The sequence below is a fragment of the Eretmochelys imbricata genome, chromosome 26 (assembly GCF_965152235.1).
Source record: "Eretmochelys imbricata isolate rEreImb1 chromosome 26, rEreImb1.hap1, whole genome shotgun sequence".
Lineage (NCBI taxonomy): Eukaryota > Metazoa > Chordata > Testudines > Cheloniidae > Eretmochelys > Eretmochelys imbricata.
In genome coordinates this window covers 8214113-8230076 of record NC_135597.1, presented here as the reverse complement: position 1 = coordinate 8230076, position 15964 = coordinate 8214113, and the positions used below count along the sequence as shown (strand labels likewise).

General features: G+C 41.4%; 1 protein-coding gene across 1 annotated transcript in view; it reads left to right on the top strand.

Moving 5' to 3' along the window:
* ADRA1A (adrenoceptor alpha 1A) overlaps window positions 1-15383 on the top strand; it is a 30034-nt gene extending 14651 nt beyond the window's left edge. The window contains exon 2 of the mRNA XM_077805768.1: window positions 14863-15383. Coding sequence (XP_077661894.1) covers window positions 14863-15383 — 521 coding nt within the window. The remainder of the gene's footprint in view (window positions 1-14862) is intronic.
* The last annotated feature ends 581 nt before the right edge of the window (window positions 15384-15964 follow it).

Genomic DNA, 15964 nt, shown 5'->3' with positions numbered 1-15964 from the left:
TATGCAAAGAGCTCAGGTAGAAGGATTGGTGGCTGATATAATTTTTAATAATTGCCCAGGACTGTGCTCGGAATTTGACCAAGAAAATAAAGACCCATGATGTGAGCCTGGCTGTGCGGAGCTGACAATCGAGGGTCAGATGTGACTCAACGGAGTGGAATAAAGGAGACACAAGGACTGAGTATCAGACTGGGTGGCTAGTTATTTATGTGCATGCACCTCTTAATTGCATCGTTTTTCTTTGCAGTAGGGTAGCCCTAGTATCAAGTGGTCATCCAGGAGCTAACTGGGTTAATCAGAGTGTTATGTGCTGGAGCCACCCATCCCTTACTGAATGTTTAGTTCGTCGCTGACTCTGGGGTGGCGTGTAAAAGCAACCAGAGAATGACATGGGACTTTCTCCTCTGCTCCCTGTTTACACCAGGGAGGGAGTGAAATATTTTGCCCCTTTTCATGCAACAGCCCCCTCTCTCCTGTATATCCTGCCATCTGCTCTGACCAACAACTAACCTGGTGGAGCCAGGGGTCCCCCCACTCCATGCCCCTCTCCGCCCCTTCTGGCTTGCCAGTTACTCCCTGCTCTGCAAGTAGCCTATGCTCTCCCCCAGCCTAGCAGATGTCACAATCTAAGCAGGGCTGTGCAGAGAAGAAAGGAGGAGACCTTCCTCCCCCCTTGATCCCCTGCACAGCGGAATAAAGGCTAAGACTATCCAGCCCTAAATGGTGTCCATGTCGGAAAATATTAAACGTGGGCCCCAGAGACAGCATTCGGCTCGAGACTCCCTCTGTTAACATCTCAGCATGTTCCGTAATAACAGAGAAGCACTGCAGCAAAGCAGGGTGGCAGCAGGTCAGTGAGAGGGAGCACATTTGTATGCAACAAGATCTGGAAGGTACACGTGCATGAGTGTGGAGCCGTTGAATATAAAGAAAATAAAACCAAGAAGAACAGCAGCTGGAAATATCTCTTTGGAGTGTTTCTTCAACACAAGGGGAATCTGCCATACACATGGATTGCAAAGTCCTTGTTAGTTTTGGGATGAAATCCTGGCCACATTGAACACAACGGCAAAAGTCCCCCAAGTCATATTCCAGCCAGTTTGACCTAAAAATGAAAGAAGAGATTTTTAAACAACGTTTACCTTTTACACGGTAGTGACTTAAGCTCTGCATGTACGGCTTTCCTGGCTGATTTACCTGTCAAATGGGAAGATTTCCCTCCCAGTAAAAATGTTCTTGTCTTCTACAGGGATGATTTCAAGTCACCACTTTTATGCCCCTAGAGTATGTGAGCCAGGAGGAATGTCATTTTCCACTCAAAAAGATGTCAGAGTGCTTTTTATGCATCATGCATCAAGAGGTGGGAATGGGTGATCCACAAAAGTTTGGATTCAGTTCAGAAGTTTAAGGGACATAGATTATTCATCTGCACTGGGGTGCGAATCCCAGTATTGCCAACCCCAAATGTTCAAAAATCATATTAGCTGCCCCCACTCCCCGAGTGGCTTGGAAATAATGAGATTTTTTCTTAAAAAAAATGTTGGGCTCTTTTTATTTGCCTTCTGGGTTTTGAGCCTTTAGGGTTCATGTTTTCAAGCTTTTTCTTCTGAAACCATGAGGACTACTTTTTTAATGAAAGCTGGGAGTCTCCTTTAGTCACATGACTCCAAGAGCTGGAGCCTTTAGGGAAAACATAAATATCATGATAGAATCACAAGGGTTGCAATACTGGTATCCCAAGTAATTTCACTGTAACCAGTTTTTTGGTTTGTTTCTTTTCTTGGAATTTCATCAATAATGGAGTTGATCTATCAGTTGCTCCAGATTTACAATGGTGTAACTTAGAGCAGAATTTGGCTCCAAGTGTTTAGCTGAACATTCTGAGTCTGCAGATCCAGGCTGCAAATCTGGAAGTTACTGGCTTGCATATGTGATATTTGGTGTTTGTTTCTTATGCCAGAAATATTTATTTTATGTATATAACTGGCACTTATCGTAACTAGACACATAGAACATAACATAAAATACCCCTTTAAAAAATCCCAACAGAGCACCCAGAGCCAGGGACACCTGTAGATTGTAACAAATATTTCCAATTCCAACACCCAGCCCAGCCTCCTCCACTCACTCAATCAATCCAATCCATCAAATGCCTTCCCCTACACTGTGTAGCAAAAGTGGTGGGGAAATAGATGAGTTCTACTGTATGATCTAGTGATCCTTGAATTCAAAGTCTGGTGCATGAGAGCAGCTTTTCTCTTGCTATTTTGGCATTTCCGACATGCAAAGAATTGGAAGGGGAATAAGAATGAACAACTTATCCAAAACATTCCAGAATCCTAGGCACTGAGGTTTATCCATTCTGCATGCCCACCGGTATTAAGAAATAAACCGCCCTTCTGTATTTGGTACATTAATTTAATGCTACAAAAATCTGGCACATTTCCTACTTTTCAAAGCTTAATTGATCCTATATTTGTTCCCACTAAAGATTCTTTCCATGGAAGAGGGCTGGGTGACACTTGCTTCAGGGCAGTAGAAGTACAGAGCACAGCCGTGATCACTCTGAAGAAGTAAGATATGTATATTTCTATTTGATCTGAAAATAAGGAACAGTGTAGGTAGAGTGGTCACATGGAATAAAAATCCAGTGCAAACTCCAAGCTTGGGAGCAAGGGCAAAAATGGGTTTAACCATGTTTGGTGACCTCCATCTCGCAAACTGCCTCACTTTAGGTGTAGAAAGCCATAGATAATACAGGGCCAATCTCCCTGAGGGAATGTCTGCTGCTCAGCCTTCTGTCTTCATGCTTTTTAATTTGTTTTAATTTGTGTTTCCACTGGAGCCCTCAGACACCTTCAGATGCAACCCCCCGATCAAATAACAATAATAAGCCTCATTTGTTTCTGTCTTCTCAGAATGTGTTTATGAACCACTGCACTTTACTGGATGGAATGTGGCCATTGGTGTGTTTGTGATTGTCTCCCACTCATCACTGCGTCTTGCAGAGAATATAAACCCTAATATTTCTACACAAGCATGAATATTTCACAGGTTACTGCTTGCTCCTTCGATCACCCCTGTGCTCTTATTCCACCACTGGATTTTGAACACATATACGGAAGAAACGAAGTGGGGAACATAACCTTGAAAATGATGTTGTCTAACATCCATGATTCATAGTCCTCTACGTGTTTTCAGAATATTCACCAATATACCATTCCTACAAAAGTCCTAAGGACACAAAGACTTAAGGGTTACGATCCTCATGCTGCTTCCTATAATATGGAAGGCCAGAAACCTGTACAGTTTGGGGACTCCATATGCCATGTGCTTTCCATTAACACATGCATACTTAAAAAGAAATGGAGTACTTGTGGCACCTTAGAGACTAACCAATTTATTTGAGCATCAACATGCATACTTGACATCTGTACTGATTTTTGAATACACTGTAATCAAGCAACTCCATAACTTCCAAGTAATTGATTTACAGAGAAATCAGAGAGTGCCTTTGCGCCTGTCTTGGCATTTAATCAGCAGCAGGATGTGGAAAACATACAGCTGTTGGCTTCAGAAAACAAAGTTGGCAAACACAAAAATAAAAGCTTATATTGGGAAAAACAAAATCCTCACACGTTGGGGGAGGGGAAGGAGGAAGGGTAAATGATGGGAAATGTTTAATCTGGAAAGCAAATTAAAAGAACTGACAACACTAATCACAAATTTTATTTCTGAATAAGAGGAGACTGAATCATGCTAATGACTCTCTTAATAAAACGTATCCGTTCGAATGCACAACATAAATCAAGAATCATTTAACCAATCTACAATGCACAGGAATTAAAAGTTGACTTAATTTTTCTTTCCTGGTTGTCAGCACGACATGGTGGGCATTTAGGTATACCGGCATGATATGCACATGGAAAAGCTTGGAGCCTGATTCTCTCGTGCCTTGTACTTTGTGTAGTCATTTACACACTTGAAAAGTGAGTGCAGAGTGAGTGTAAAACACAACTGGTGTGAATGGAGAATTCTGTTTTGGTAACATTTTTTCACTCCCTTTGCGCAGAAGTAAATAACTCCTCAAGAAGGAAGGAAATGAACAGTGGTGTTTACCAGGATTTAACCTTTTACTTCTGCAAAAGAAATACGAGCTAAGACATAAGAGTCCTTGAGGGTTAGACTGAATTGGATTTGTTAGGAGATGTAAAGCCTTTCCTGGCTTGATCGCTGGTGGTGATCCAATCTATGTCAGCAGTCACTTGAAAAATGGTTGATACCGACAGCTTTTTTGGCCGGCCTACGTCAAACAAATTAGCGTTCTCAGCCCAGGCTGCTAGTGGGTGAAATGTTCAAACCAAAATTGTGACTAATTCGCAGACCCAACTCGGGGCCAAGGACCGAATGAATCTGGACTCTGAACTCCCTCCTCACCTCCAGGGAAGATGATCCATCCAGAACAGAGTCGCAGCACAGTGACAAGAAGCTTGCTCTGCCATTGCTCAAGTTGTATCTTGTTCTATGCGCAGAGTTCAACAGAACCCAGAGGATTTTAAAAAAGAACAGGAGGACTTGTGGCACCTTAGAGACTAACAAATTTATTAGAGCATAAGCTTTCATGGGCTACAGCCCACCTCATCGGATGCATAGAATGGAACGTAGAGTAAGAAGATATATATATACATACAGAGAAGGTGGAATTTGCCATACAAACTGTAAGAGGCTAATTAATTAAGATGAGCTATTATCAGCAGGAGAAAAAAAAAACTTCTGTAGTGATAATCAAGATGGCCCATTTAGACAGTTGACAAGAAGGTGTGAGGATACTTAATTTAAGGAAATAGATTCAATATGGGTAACGACCCAGCCAGTCCCAGTCTCTATTCAAATCCAAGTTAATGGTTTCTAGTTTGCATATTAATTCAAGCTCAGCAGTTTCTCCTTGGAGTCTGTTTCTGAAGCTTTTCTGTTGCAGAATTGCCACCCTTAAGTCTTTTACTGAGTGGCCAGAGAGGATGAAGTGTTCTCCTTCCGGTTTTTGAATGTTATGATTCCTGATGTCAGATTTGGGTCCGTTTATTCTTTTGCGTAGAGACTGTCCGGTTTGGCCAATGTACATGGCAGAGGGGCATTGCTGGCACTTGATGGCATAGATCCCATTGTAGTAGCAGTTATCCTTTCTTAACTCTCCGCTCGCTTCTTCTCCCATCCTTTAGCTCTGCTAGGAAACTTTACAAGTGCACTGTGGAGCACTCACATATGCTGAGCAGTAGCAGCCACAGTATGGGGAACTAAGTAATTAACCAGATGATGGGGAGGAAAGTGGATGAACAATTCAAAGTGAATCATTTATTTAACACTCTTTTTTTTCCTGTCTGTGAATTATCCTTAAGCAGACTTTGCTTTTTGTTGATTCATTTATTATCCAAAATTGTTTCATGGATTCAGTTTTCACAGGCCGAAAGGGCCATTAGATCATTTAGTCTGACCTCCTGTATAAGGCAGGCCAGAGAATTTCACACAACTGCCACTGACCACCAACTAGATTGTATGCAGGATCAGTCCAGGTTGGGTTTACAGGATGAACAAGCCATTGACAGGAATGAATGGTGACACTGTATTGCTCCCTGTGTCTGCAAAGATGCCCTGGGATGAAGAGAAGATAACCCAGTATTGAGCCCATTAATTTGTGTTTGGCTAAAGCATATCTTCCGGAAAGGTAGTCTGTTTTGATCTGAAGACATCAAGTGATGGTTTGTTCAATGATTAATCATCCTCATTGTTTAAAAAGGGTATTACAGTAAAAGCTGTGTTATCCGGCACTTTACCAACCGGAAAACTCTATCAACTGGCATTTCTGATATCTCCCAACACAAATCTTCAGTCTCGTAACCGGGACAAGTGTACAGCCCTGGAGGTTATGCAATTACACATTCTGCACTCTGTGTTTATGCAAAAGAGGCAGAAGACAAGTAAGCAAGCAAGCTGGTATCAGGGATTTATTCAAAAAAGCAGCTTCCAGGGTGTGTCGTAGGGTCATTACAGATTCAGCCCAGTCTTCTACACCTTCCACATCTACAATGATGATTGATGTTGATAATGATGATCCTGAGGCACTGCAAGATCCCGAAGCGCCTCCTGAATCATCAAAGAAAGATTCAATTATGTTCAGTATAGTTTTAGCGTTACGTGTATTTTTAGTGATCTGGGTGATATGAAGTGTCATAAGATAACCTACTGTATAGAGAACTTTACCTGTATACACCTAAGTGCTTTCAAGAAACCAACCACTCTTCAGCGACGTACTACTACTGGATTGGTGAGTACCTGTAAACTATTTGATACTTTATCCATTTTATTGAATTCTAATTCTTTGAAAAGTGGTATTCCATTGTTAAATGTAACTCTTAGTTAACCAGAATTTTTGATTAACCGGCACCTCCCATACCTCCCTCGTGCTGGATAACAAAGCTTTTACTGTTTTTCTAACTTGAATTTGTCTTGCTTTAACTTCCAGCCATTGGTTCTTGTTATGCCTTCAAATGCTCTGAATGAAATACCTTCAGATACGTCTTACCACTACCAGTTAACGATAACTTCCATTCAGCACTGAATGCGTTCACCTCTGGTCTTAAACACATCACAGGTTTAAATGCATACAGTGACTCTGCACAATATTAAAGGACTGGAAGAAAAATACCATATCGAGTGGGTTCTCAAGGTGGAGGTCATGAACTCCACTGGTATCACCCTGCCCAACCCATTCAGCTAGATGGGAAGGGAGTGTAGGGATGTGGAGAAGGCTCATGGTATGGAAGATGTTGATAACTACTGCCATAACCAGTTGAAACTGCTGGGACAGTGTAATAGGCAGAATGTAATTGTCCTGTGTTGGTGTTTGTGCAGTAGGTCAGGGCTAACACATTTATTGTTGCAGAAGGTACCATGGCTCTACAATGACCAGAAATAATGAAGCCCTTGAAATGAAGCCCTATATGAAGGTTTCATAACTCAGTTGAACAACTCCAAATTTTTAGAGCTGAGCAGGAACTGCAATTTCTTGTTTTGTGGGACATTCCACCATTTCCGAATATATTTTTGTTCCAAATCAGGGGAAAGTGGTGAATTTTGGAAACTTAACATTTTAGGTCAGTTAAAACATCTTGTTTTGATTAAAATCAGAACATTTCATTTCAATGTAGACTTTTTATGTAATTTTTAATGTTTTTATCATATGCAATTAAATTTCAAAACGAAAAGTCATTTCTAAATTAACATTCTGTACTAAAAATGTCTAAATGGAGCACTTCTACGTTATTAAAATGATTAGCTTTTTAATGAACATTTTATCAAAATAACACTTTCCACAGATTTCAGAGTAACAGCCGTGTTAGTCTGTATTCGCAAAAAGAAAAGGAGTACTTGTGGCACCTTAGAGACTAACCAATTTATTTGAGCATGAGCTTTCGTGAGCTACAGCTCACTTCATCAGATGCATACCGTGGAAACTGCAGCAGACTTTATATATACACAGAGAATATGAAACAATACCTCCTCCCACCCCACTGTCCTGCTGGTAATAGCTTATCTAAAGTGAGCAACAGGTTAGGCCATTTCCAGCACAAATCCAGGTTTTCTCACCCTCCACCCCCCCACACAAATTCACTCTCCTGCTGGTGATAGCCCATCCAAAGTGACAACTCTTTACACAATGTGCATGATAATGAAGTTAGGCCATTTCCTGCACAAATCCAGGTTCTCTCACTCCCTCACCCCCCTCCAAAAACCCACCCCTATACACACACAGACTCACTCTCCTGCTGGTAATAGCTCGTCCAAACTGACCACTCTCCAAGTTTAAATCCAAGTTAAACCAGAACATCTTGTGGGGGGGGGAGGAAAAAACAAGAGGAAATAGGCTACCTTGCATAATGACTTAGCCACTCCAAAACAGTATTTTCTGACAGACTAGAATGTTTCTCCGGGTTTTTTTAAAGGATGCGTACGTACACTGCATATCATATTCTTTTGTAAATTATTATGCTTTTCAACCAAATTCCTATATATTTGCCCTCATGTTTTTTACACAGCAGCATTATGGAATAAAAGCCAATGCTATTATAGTCTTTGAGCACTCTGTGTGTTCATTTCTCATATTTATGGTGCTATTTTTGGACAGAGGATTGGGCCTTTATATTTATTGGTCATGAGTTTATATAAGTCATCAAATAAGTGCCATAGTCAGTGGGATTCCTGTCTAGATTTTTCCAAGCAATGTGATTTTGATTCACTCTTTCAAGGGCAGACAGTACAGCACAATCGTGGCAGGAGATTACATTAGTCATGTCAAGCCTTCACTTAGTGCAGAATAAAAATTATACTGTTTTTGCACTTCATTACCCTTCGCTGCTTTGAGCACACTAAAGTGGCAAAAGATGTCATACCTCACAGTTGGCATATTTCTCCTTGTTTCACAGAGCAGGCGGGTGTAATACAGTGACAGACTCGTGAACTGGTAAAATCACACTGTAGAATGTAAGATTTGTAAATGCTGTATGAGGGATGGTTTTGTGATGAAGGCATAGGATGGGGAACCTGTAGATCTGGGTTCAATTCCAGATTTTGTGAGTAACCGGGGAAATTCACCTAAACTCTGTGTACTTTAGTTTCCCCAGCAATACAGTGGAAATAATTTTTGTGTCATAGGGGTCTTATGAGGGTTCATTCATTAATATCTGTAAAGTGCTTTGAAACTCATGGATGAAAGATAAATAAAACGTCTTTCCGTTCGTAGAAGATACATCAAAACATTGCATTCTCCTATCACTCACGTCAATTGACATCACTAGGGACCTTAGGGCTTCTGTCTGTATTAGCTGGGGTGTAATAATAGTAACTTGACATGGACATGAGCACCAGCCCAGATCTCGGTAACAGGACAATCTAAAATGTTGGCTCAAAATATATCCCTAGCTTTGGGGTGAGTAAAGTTCTGGCTTCAAGTTCTGCAGCATGAGATTAACATTTTATAGCCACAAAGCACTACACAAACACTAATTACACCAATAGTCTTGTATTATGTCCATTATACAGACGAGACACAGAGCTTAAAGGTCTTGCCCAGACCACACGGTGGTTTAGAATGTAAGTATCCTCAGTGCAGTTTACAATTGCTCTGCCCTTGTGCAAGCCATTTACACTGGTGTAAAGAGGGTGAAATATGCTACTGTTTTGATTGGGACAAATTTTACATTCCCTTTGACCTGATGTAAATGATGCCCGTGCAACACCACTGAAGTAGACATACCAGATCTTCGGTTGGTGTCAATTTGCAAAGCTGCATTGATGCCCGGCCCAGTCCATGAATGTGAAAGCACAATTTTGTCTAAAATGTGCAAGTTGCATCTACCATGGGAATGAAAGAGTTAAGAAAGGAAGATGGTGGATTCTACAGATGGCAACCCATGTTTACGGTTAAAGCTACTCTGTGTCCTTTTCATGTACAATGTGCTGTTCCTAAATAGGAAGTTGCTACATTGATCAACCAAAAAGGTTATATTAATAAATTAGCATACAAATCCCCCCACCCACCCAGAAAAGCAGGAACCTGGCTTTGACGCTGGCTATTTTCTATTTTTAACAGTCTTTGGCAGAGCGTTAGCATTCCATTTAAAATGAGCCAAAAGTCACAGCAAACAATTTTTTTTCACCCACTACTACATTTGGCTTCATAGAGCTCTTCCTGGACTTGGATTTCATTTACCTTTTGCATTGAAACAAAAGGGGAAAGGAATGGACAAACTGATGTCACATTAATTCAATGGAATTGGGGCATCGTGGTCTCCTTAGGTGCCTTTGAAATTCCCAACCAAAAAGAATCTGTCAGAGAGATAATGAACAGCTGTAGGGCATTTTGTTATTACAGGGAAATAGCATTTGTATACTAAGAAATGTCTGGCATAGTCACGAAGAAAAATCATGAAATACTGATCTGATTTCTTTTGTACAACAGTTTGGATGAGTCACTTGGTAAAGAATTAAAATATTATCAGTGTTACATTGAATAGGAAAGGTATTTTCAATCAAAAAAGGCACATTCACACGGGCAAATGACTGTAATGTGCAATGCACGAGTAGCAGTTGTGATCCACAGCCAGACGTCTACCTGTTTGAAAATAAAGAGCAAGGTTCTCTGCTGTGCCTAGCCTGACTGTCAGGGAATCAGCTACAACTCTCTCATATGCTGCCTCAGTCATAGCCTGGGGCATCTTAAAGCAGCCTAGTGGCTGCTCTAATTTGCACCAATTGGCTGTGGTCCCTAAGAGACCTTGCACCAACTGAAGATAACTAGATTACACTGCACTCTGGCCACATGTCCCATTCCTCACTTGCCCCTAAGGTACTTCCTGTGCCCATCATTTCAGCTCAGAAAATGAGGGTTTGTGTCATGGTGGGTAGACATCGCTTTGCATCTGACAATAGGGATTGAAATCAGCAGAAGCAGCATGAGAGTCATTAATCATTCTCATCATTTGTGTGTCCAGTTCAGGCAATATCCTGATACCTTCTCACACACACATTCACCCAGAAAAACTCTTTTCAGTGCATGCAGCTTAAATAACTTTTCTGAACTTTCTAAGTTTCAGTTTGAACACGTATCCAGAAGCAGCTGAGTTCAGATCCTACAGATGAACCCATACATTCCCCTACATTTTCAAAAGTCGCCTTGTCTTAGGCTCCCCTGAGACCAGAATGAAACACTGTAGTGTTCAGGAACTGCTTTCTGGCATGGTTCAAGAGCAGAGAAGCATTAATGCAATGAATCCAAACTTCTTCAGCTTGGGGGGTTTGGTTGGGCACACAAAGGTCAGGGGGGTGATCTGAACTTCCCCAAAGTTCAGTTCAATTTGAGATCTTTTGTCTTCATTCAGGCCCATGTCTCTAACAGTATCGTTGTATGTATGATTTTGGAGAACAAAAATGATGAATGTTTGTTTTCTGGCGAACTTCATGTGTTGTGCAAATAAGTACAACAATATCCCTATCAATCTAGGCATGTTTATGATTTCACAGGGCGGGGGGGGATATGTCAATGATAAAAGAGCTATTGATCAAAATCTTGGCTGTAAAGACCCAAACAAGCAAATTGTGTTTTCTGGGAAGTTGGGATGATGTTTATATCCAAGATATGTTGTCCAAAGTAATCACAGATTTTGGAACGATCGGGTCACATTATTGGAGGCAAGTACTTTGAAAGCATAATAATGAACGATCTTTCCCTCAAAAACCTGTTAAGGATTTCATGCGATGGTGGATCTGCAGCAGAAAGTGGTCCTAGAGGCTTTATTATTTAACATGGGCCCCCAGAACAGGCAATATTTTGACAGCATGGAATCCAGTTCTCTGTTTCATTCACAGCCAGACGGCACTGTTTTCATTTCCAAGAAGCTTGAGCGTCTGAGCGAGGGCACTGTGGGATCTTATTACAGGCGAATTTCTAGTGTTATTCTGGAACTGCTAGCCGGCAGCGTTGTAAACAATTCTCCACAAGCATCAGTGTGCCATCTTCGGTATCCTAGCGGCGTTTCTATATTTTGGTCATTATGGCCCTGATTCAGCAAATCACTTAGGCACGTGCCTCTCTTCATGTTACAAGCATCATTTGAATAACGTCGGTAAGCTTTCTTACTATAACTAACGTTTATGGGTGAAGTGTACCGTCATGTAGCAGGCCAGTCTGAAGCCTATGCACCACTTACATCCTCGGAATGAAAGAATGCCACACGTTCTAGCAACACTTTCAGTCACTTTGCTTAAGTGGGACATGCCGGATGCATAGGCGTTGTGCTGGGCCTCTGCCCAAGAATGAATCTTACTCTACAAGCGCCAAGCAGAATTATTAGTAAGGGTGGCTACAAACAACACTTACTAATAACATGTGACATCCCTGGCAAGAAAACACAAATATTTATTAAAAAAAAAAAAAAAAAAAAAAGAGGAGTCCGGTGGCACCTTAAAGACTAACAAATTTATTTGGGCATAAGCTTTCGTGGGTAAAAAACCCACTTGGCATTTTACCCATGAAAGCTTGTAGCAAAATAAATGTGCTAGTCTTTAAGGTGCCACCGGACTGCTCGTTGTTTTTGTGGATACAGACTAACACGGCCACCCCGCTGATACTTGACAAATATTTATGAATTAATTAATTAGTTAATTCATTAGTGACTTGGGTAATGGAATGGACGGTATGTTTATAATATTTGCAGAATACACCAAGCTGGGAAGGGTTGCGAGCACTTTGGAGGACAGGATTAGTATTCAAAACAACCTGGACAAATTAAAGAATTGGTTTGAAATCAACAAAATGCAATTCAGTAACGACAAATTCAAAGTACTTCACTTAGGAAGGAAAAACAAATGCACAGCTAAAAAATGGGGAATTGGCTAGGCTGTGGTGGCCTCACAAATTGAATGTGAGTCAACAATGTGATGCAATTACAAAAACGGCTAATATTCTGAGGTACATTAATGGGAATGTTATCCTGAGCTACTTGGCACTGGTGAGGCGTCAGCTGGAGAATCGTCTCCAATCCTGGGCACCTCACTTTAGAAAAGATGTGGACAGATTTGAGAGAGTCCAGAGGAGAGCTAAAAAATAATAAAAGGTTTAAAAAACCTGATCTATGGGGAAGAGTTTAAAAAATTGAGCAACTTTAGTATTTAAATAAGGCTGAGGAGAGCTCTGATAGTCTTTAAATACGTTAAGGGCTCTTATAAAGAGGATGGTGATCAATTGTTCTCCATGTCCACGAGAAGGTAGGACAAGAAGTAGTGGGCTTATGCTGCTGCAAAGGAGATTTAGGGTAGATATTAGGAAAATCTTTCTAATTATCAGGGAAGTTAAGCACCGGAGCAGGCTTCCAAAGGGCGTTGTAGAATCCCCATTATTGGAAGTTTTTAAGAAGAAGCTGGACAAACACCTGTCAGGGATGGTCTAGGTTTACATTGTTCTGCCTCAGCGCAGGGGACTGGACTTGATTTCTCGAGCCTGGCATTTCTAGGATTCTATGTCAAGCTGGTTGAAAAAACAGCTTAAAAAAAATCACTGGCTTTGATAAACCTTTTTTACTGTTTGGTTTTTTTTAATTTCAACAAAAAAATCTGAAAATCAAAAAAATTTATCCAGCGCTACCCCGGCTAAATAACTTTTTTTTTTTTTTAAGTGGTGACTTTTTTGAAGGGGTAGAGGTGGCATCAGTCAAAATCTGAATTTTTGGCCATTTTAAAAATTTTGAACCGCTCCAGTAGGAACATACTCAGGCTAATCTTTCTGCTCATGGGATAAAATCTTTTAAAATGGAAAAGTTACAGTAAGAATTTTATGTTAAGTAAGTTTGGAATAGCTGCTTTTACAATAAGGTGAAAAGACTGCCTTCTGCCAAAGAGCTGCGTCTCAAAGATTAGAGGAATGTAGTGAAATGCAGTGAAAACAGCATAACTCTATGGTCATTTAGAGACTACACAATTGTCCTCCTTCATGACCGTTCAGAGCCTCAGAGCAACAGCTGGGATAGACCACACAGCTCCTGGCGCTTATGCTAAAGGAAAGTATCTAGTAGGTATTTCCAGTACAGGGTTTAAGATACACATGCAAGCAGTTCTGGTTCCAGCCTGGAAAATGACAGGGGTAGGTATCCACACAAGCCAGTCCATTACAGTAGATGTCCCATGCTATTAGTCAAAAACAAATCGCTGGCGTGCTTTGTGGCTTTTGTAAATCTGTGGGGACCGAGCGTACCCCAAACGGCTGGCTACTTTCTTTGACAGGAGAAGGTTTCTTAAAAATCAATAAGTTCATTGAACAATTGCTTTTTTTTTTTTTTTTTTTGGTACAGAGTGTTAACCAAGCAGGGAGATTTTTAGGTCGGCCTGTGTCTTGCACACATATCCATACATTTCCCCATGTTGCAGGCGAGCTGGAGCCCACGGTTATTAAGCAGAGGGAGACGGGTCATGTGATCCCTTCAAAAAATGATACCTATACTGGCTTTGCATTTACAATCAGTGTTCCCTGTAGCCGACTACAGTTGAACAAAGTATCGGCCCGTTTTGGCTTTGAGCCACCCTTTCCCTTCCCTTTTTAATTAGCTCCATGAGAAACAGCCTTACCATTCTAGCAATTTCAGTTAACCACTGCTAAGCACTCCCACTGCAGGATAGTAAAGACATTTTGCAACTCCTACGGTTTATACAGCTATTGCTCAAGGGCCTGGTCTGTTCTCATTGCAAACAATGGGAACCTTTCCATTGGCTTTTGTGAATTTTGGCTTAGGCGCATGATGCTGAAAAATCTGTGGGCTGGGATTTTTGAAGGTTCCTAAGTGAGGGAGGCATTCAGGTCCTTTAGGATCCTTTAAAAATTCCTGTGTGAACGTGGTCATTGGGCTGCCCATTAGCTGGGATCCCAGAGGTGGTGATTCCCGGGCCATTTCAAATCCCGTTAAGTTGTCTCCTTACTTACCCGAGCAGTCTGGTGAATGAGCTCCTGGGAGAAAGTAATTTCCCTTTGTCACCTCCTTTCACCAAACTATGGACTCTGTAGAACCTAAAATATGAAATTACTGCTGCATCTGTAACTGAACAGATAGGGTCCCCTGGGACAGTTATTAGATACTGTCTATGTAATTGTAGAGCACCATACATTCGGAAATGTTCTCTTCCCCAGGAGGAATGAGTCTGTTTTTGGAGCATCCAAAAATCATGAACTTGATTTGTTTTCATTGTTATCTCTCTTACACTTTGACTATCTGCAATTTCTCGCCAGTTTTGTCTTAACACTCCCTGTATTTTCCATTCCAGGCGTTTTCTTTCCTGCACTCAAGCCCTCAGACACGGTTTTTAAAATAACTTTTTGGCTTGGGTATTTGAACAGCTGCATCAACCCGATCATCTACCCGTGCTCGAGTCAAGAGTTTAAAAAAGCCTTCCAGAATGTCCTGCGAGCCCAATGTCTCACAAGGAAGCAAGCAGCCAACAAGCATTCCCTTAGCTTCAATCTGAACCAGCCAGCTAGGCCCAGTATGGACGGTGCCAAGGATGTTGTCTGTATCCCTGTAGGGTCAGGGGAAACCTTCTATAGGATTTCCAAGTCCCATGGGGTCTGCGAGTGGAAGATTTTCTCCACCATGCAAAGCATGTCTACAAAAAGTGCAATCTCTAAAGACAAGTCCAGCTGCACCAGAGCCAAAGTGAAGAGCAAAGGTTTCCTGAGGACATGCTGCTGTGCTGGCCCATCAAGGAGCATCGCTCGGGAGAACCGTAACGTGCCGACCATTAAAATACACACTATCTCCCTCGGTGAAAACGGGGAGAATGTCTAAAGGTTCGAGATCTCTAATGGGATTGGGGAGGAGGGGGGATCTTTACATGCAACTTTTCAGCTCCGGCAACCCTGCTCTGCTGGAATAGTTCTGCTAGCAGGAAGTTGTTCTTTTTAATGGGAAGTAGGGTCGGATACTGAAGTAGGGGGAGTGACCTGAATCAAAGGAGCAGCACGTCTTAACACAGTGTGGATCAAAGCTTTTTAAAACTGAAGTCTTTGAGAGTTGTGGACTTGATTCAAAGCCCATTGAAGTCAATGGGAATCTTTCCATTTATTTTAATGGGCATTGAAGCCCCAAAGCACCTTTAAGCACCGACCCCTTGAAATGACTGTAACATCATTTCCCTACCGTTTAAAGGGCTTGATTTTCACTGTCTCTTCTTTTTAAAGCTCCGGCGATTCTGATTTTGAAGTGCAATGGGGTGGAGGGAAGGGGACAAGAACATCTAATGCATCTTGCGAGAGAGAATTATAAATATACCGTGGTGGTTTCAGCATGGGTACATTCGGAGAGCTTAAACTTTAAAGCCACTTCATGATATAACCTTTTTTTTTACGGCTGGACCGGTTGATCCAACA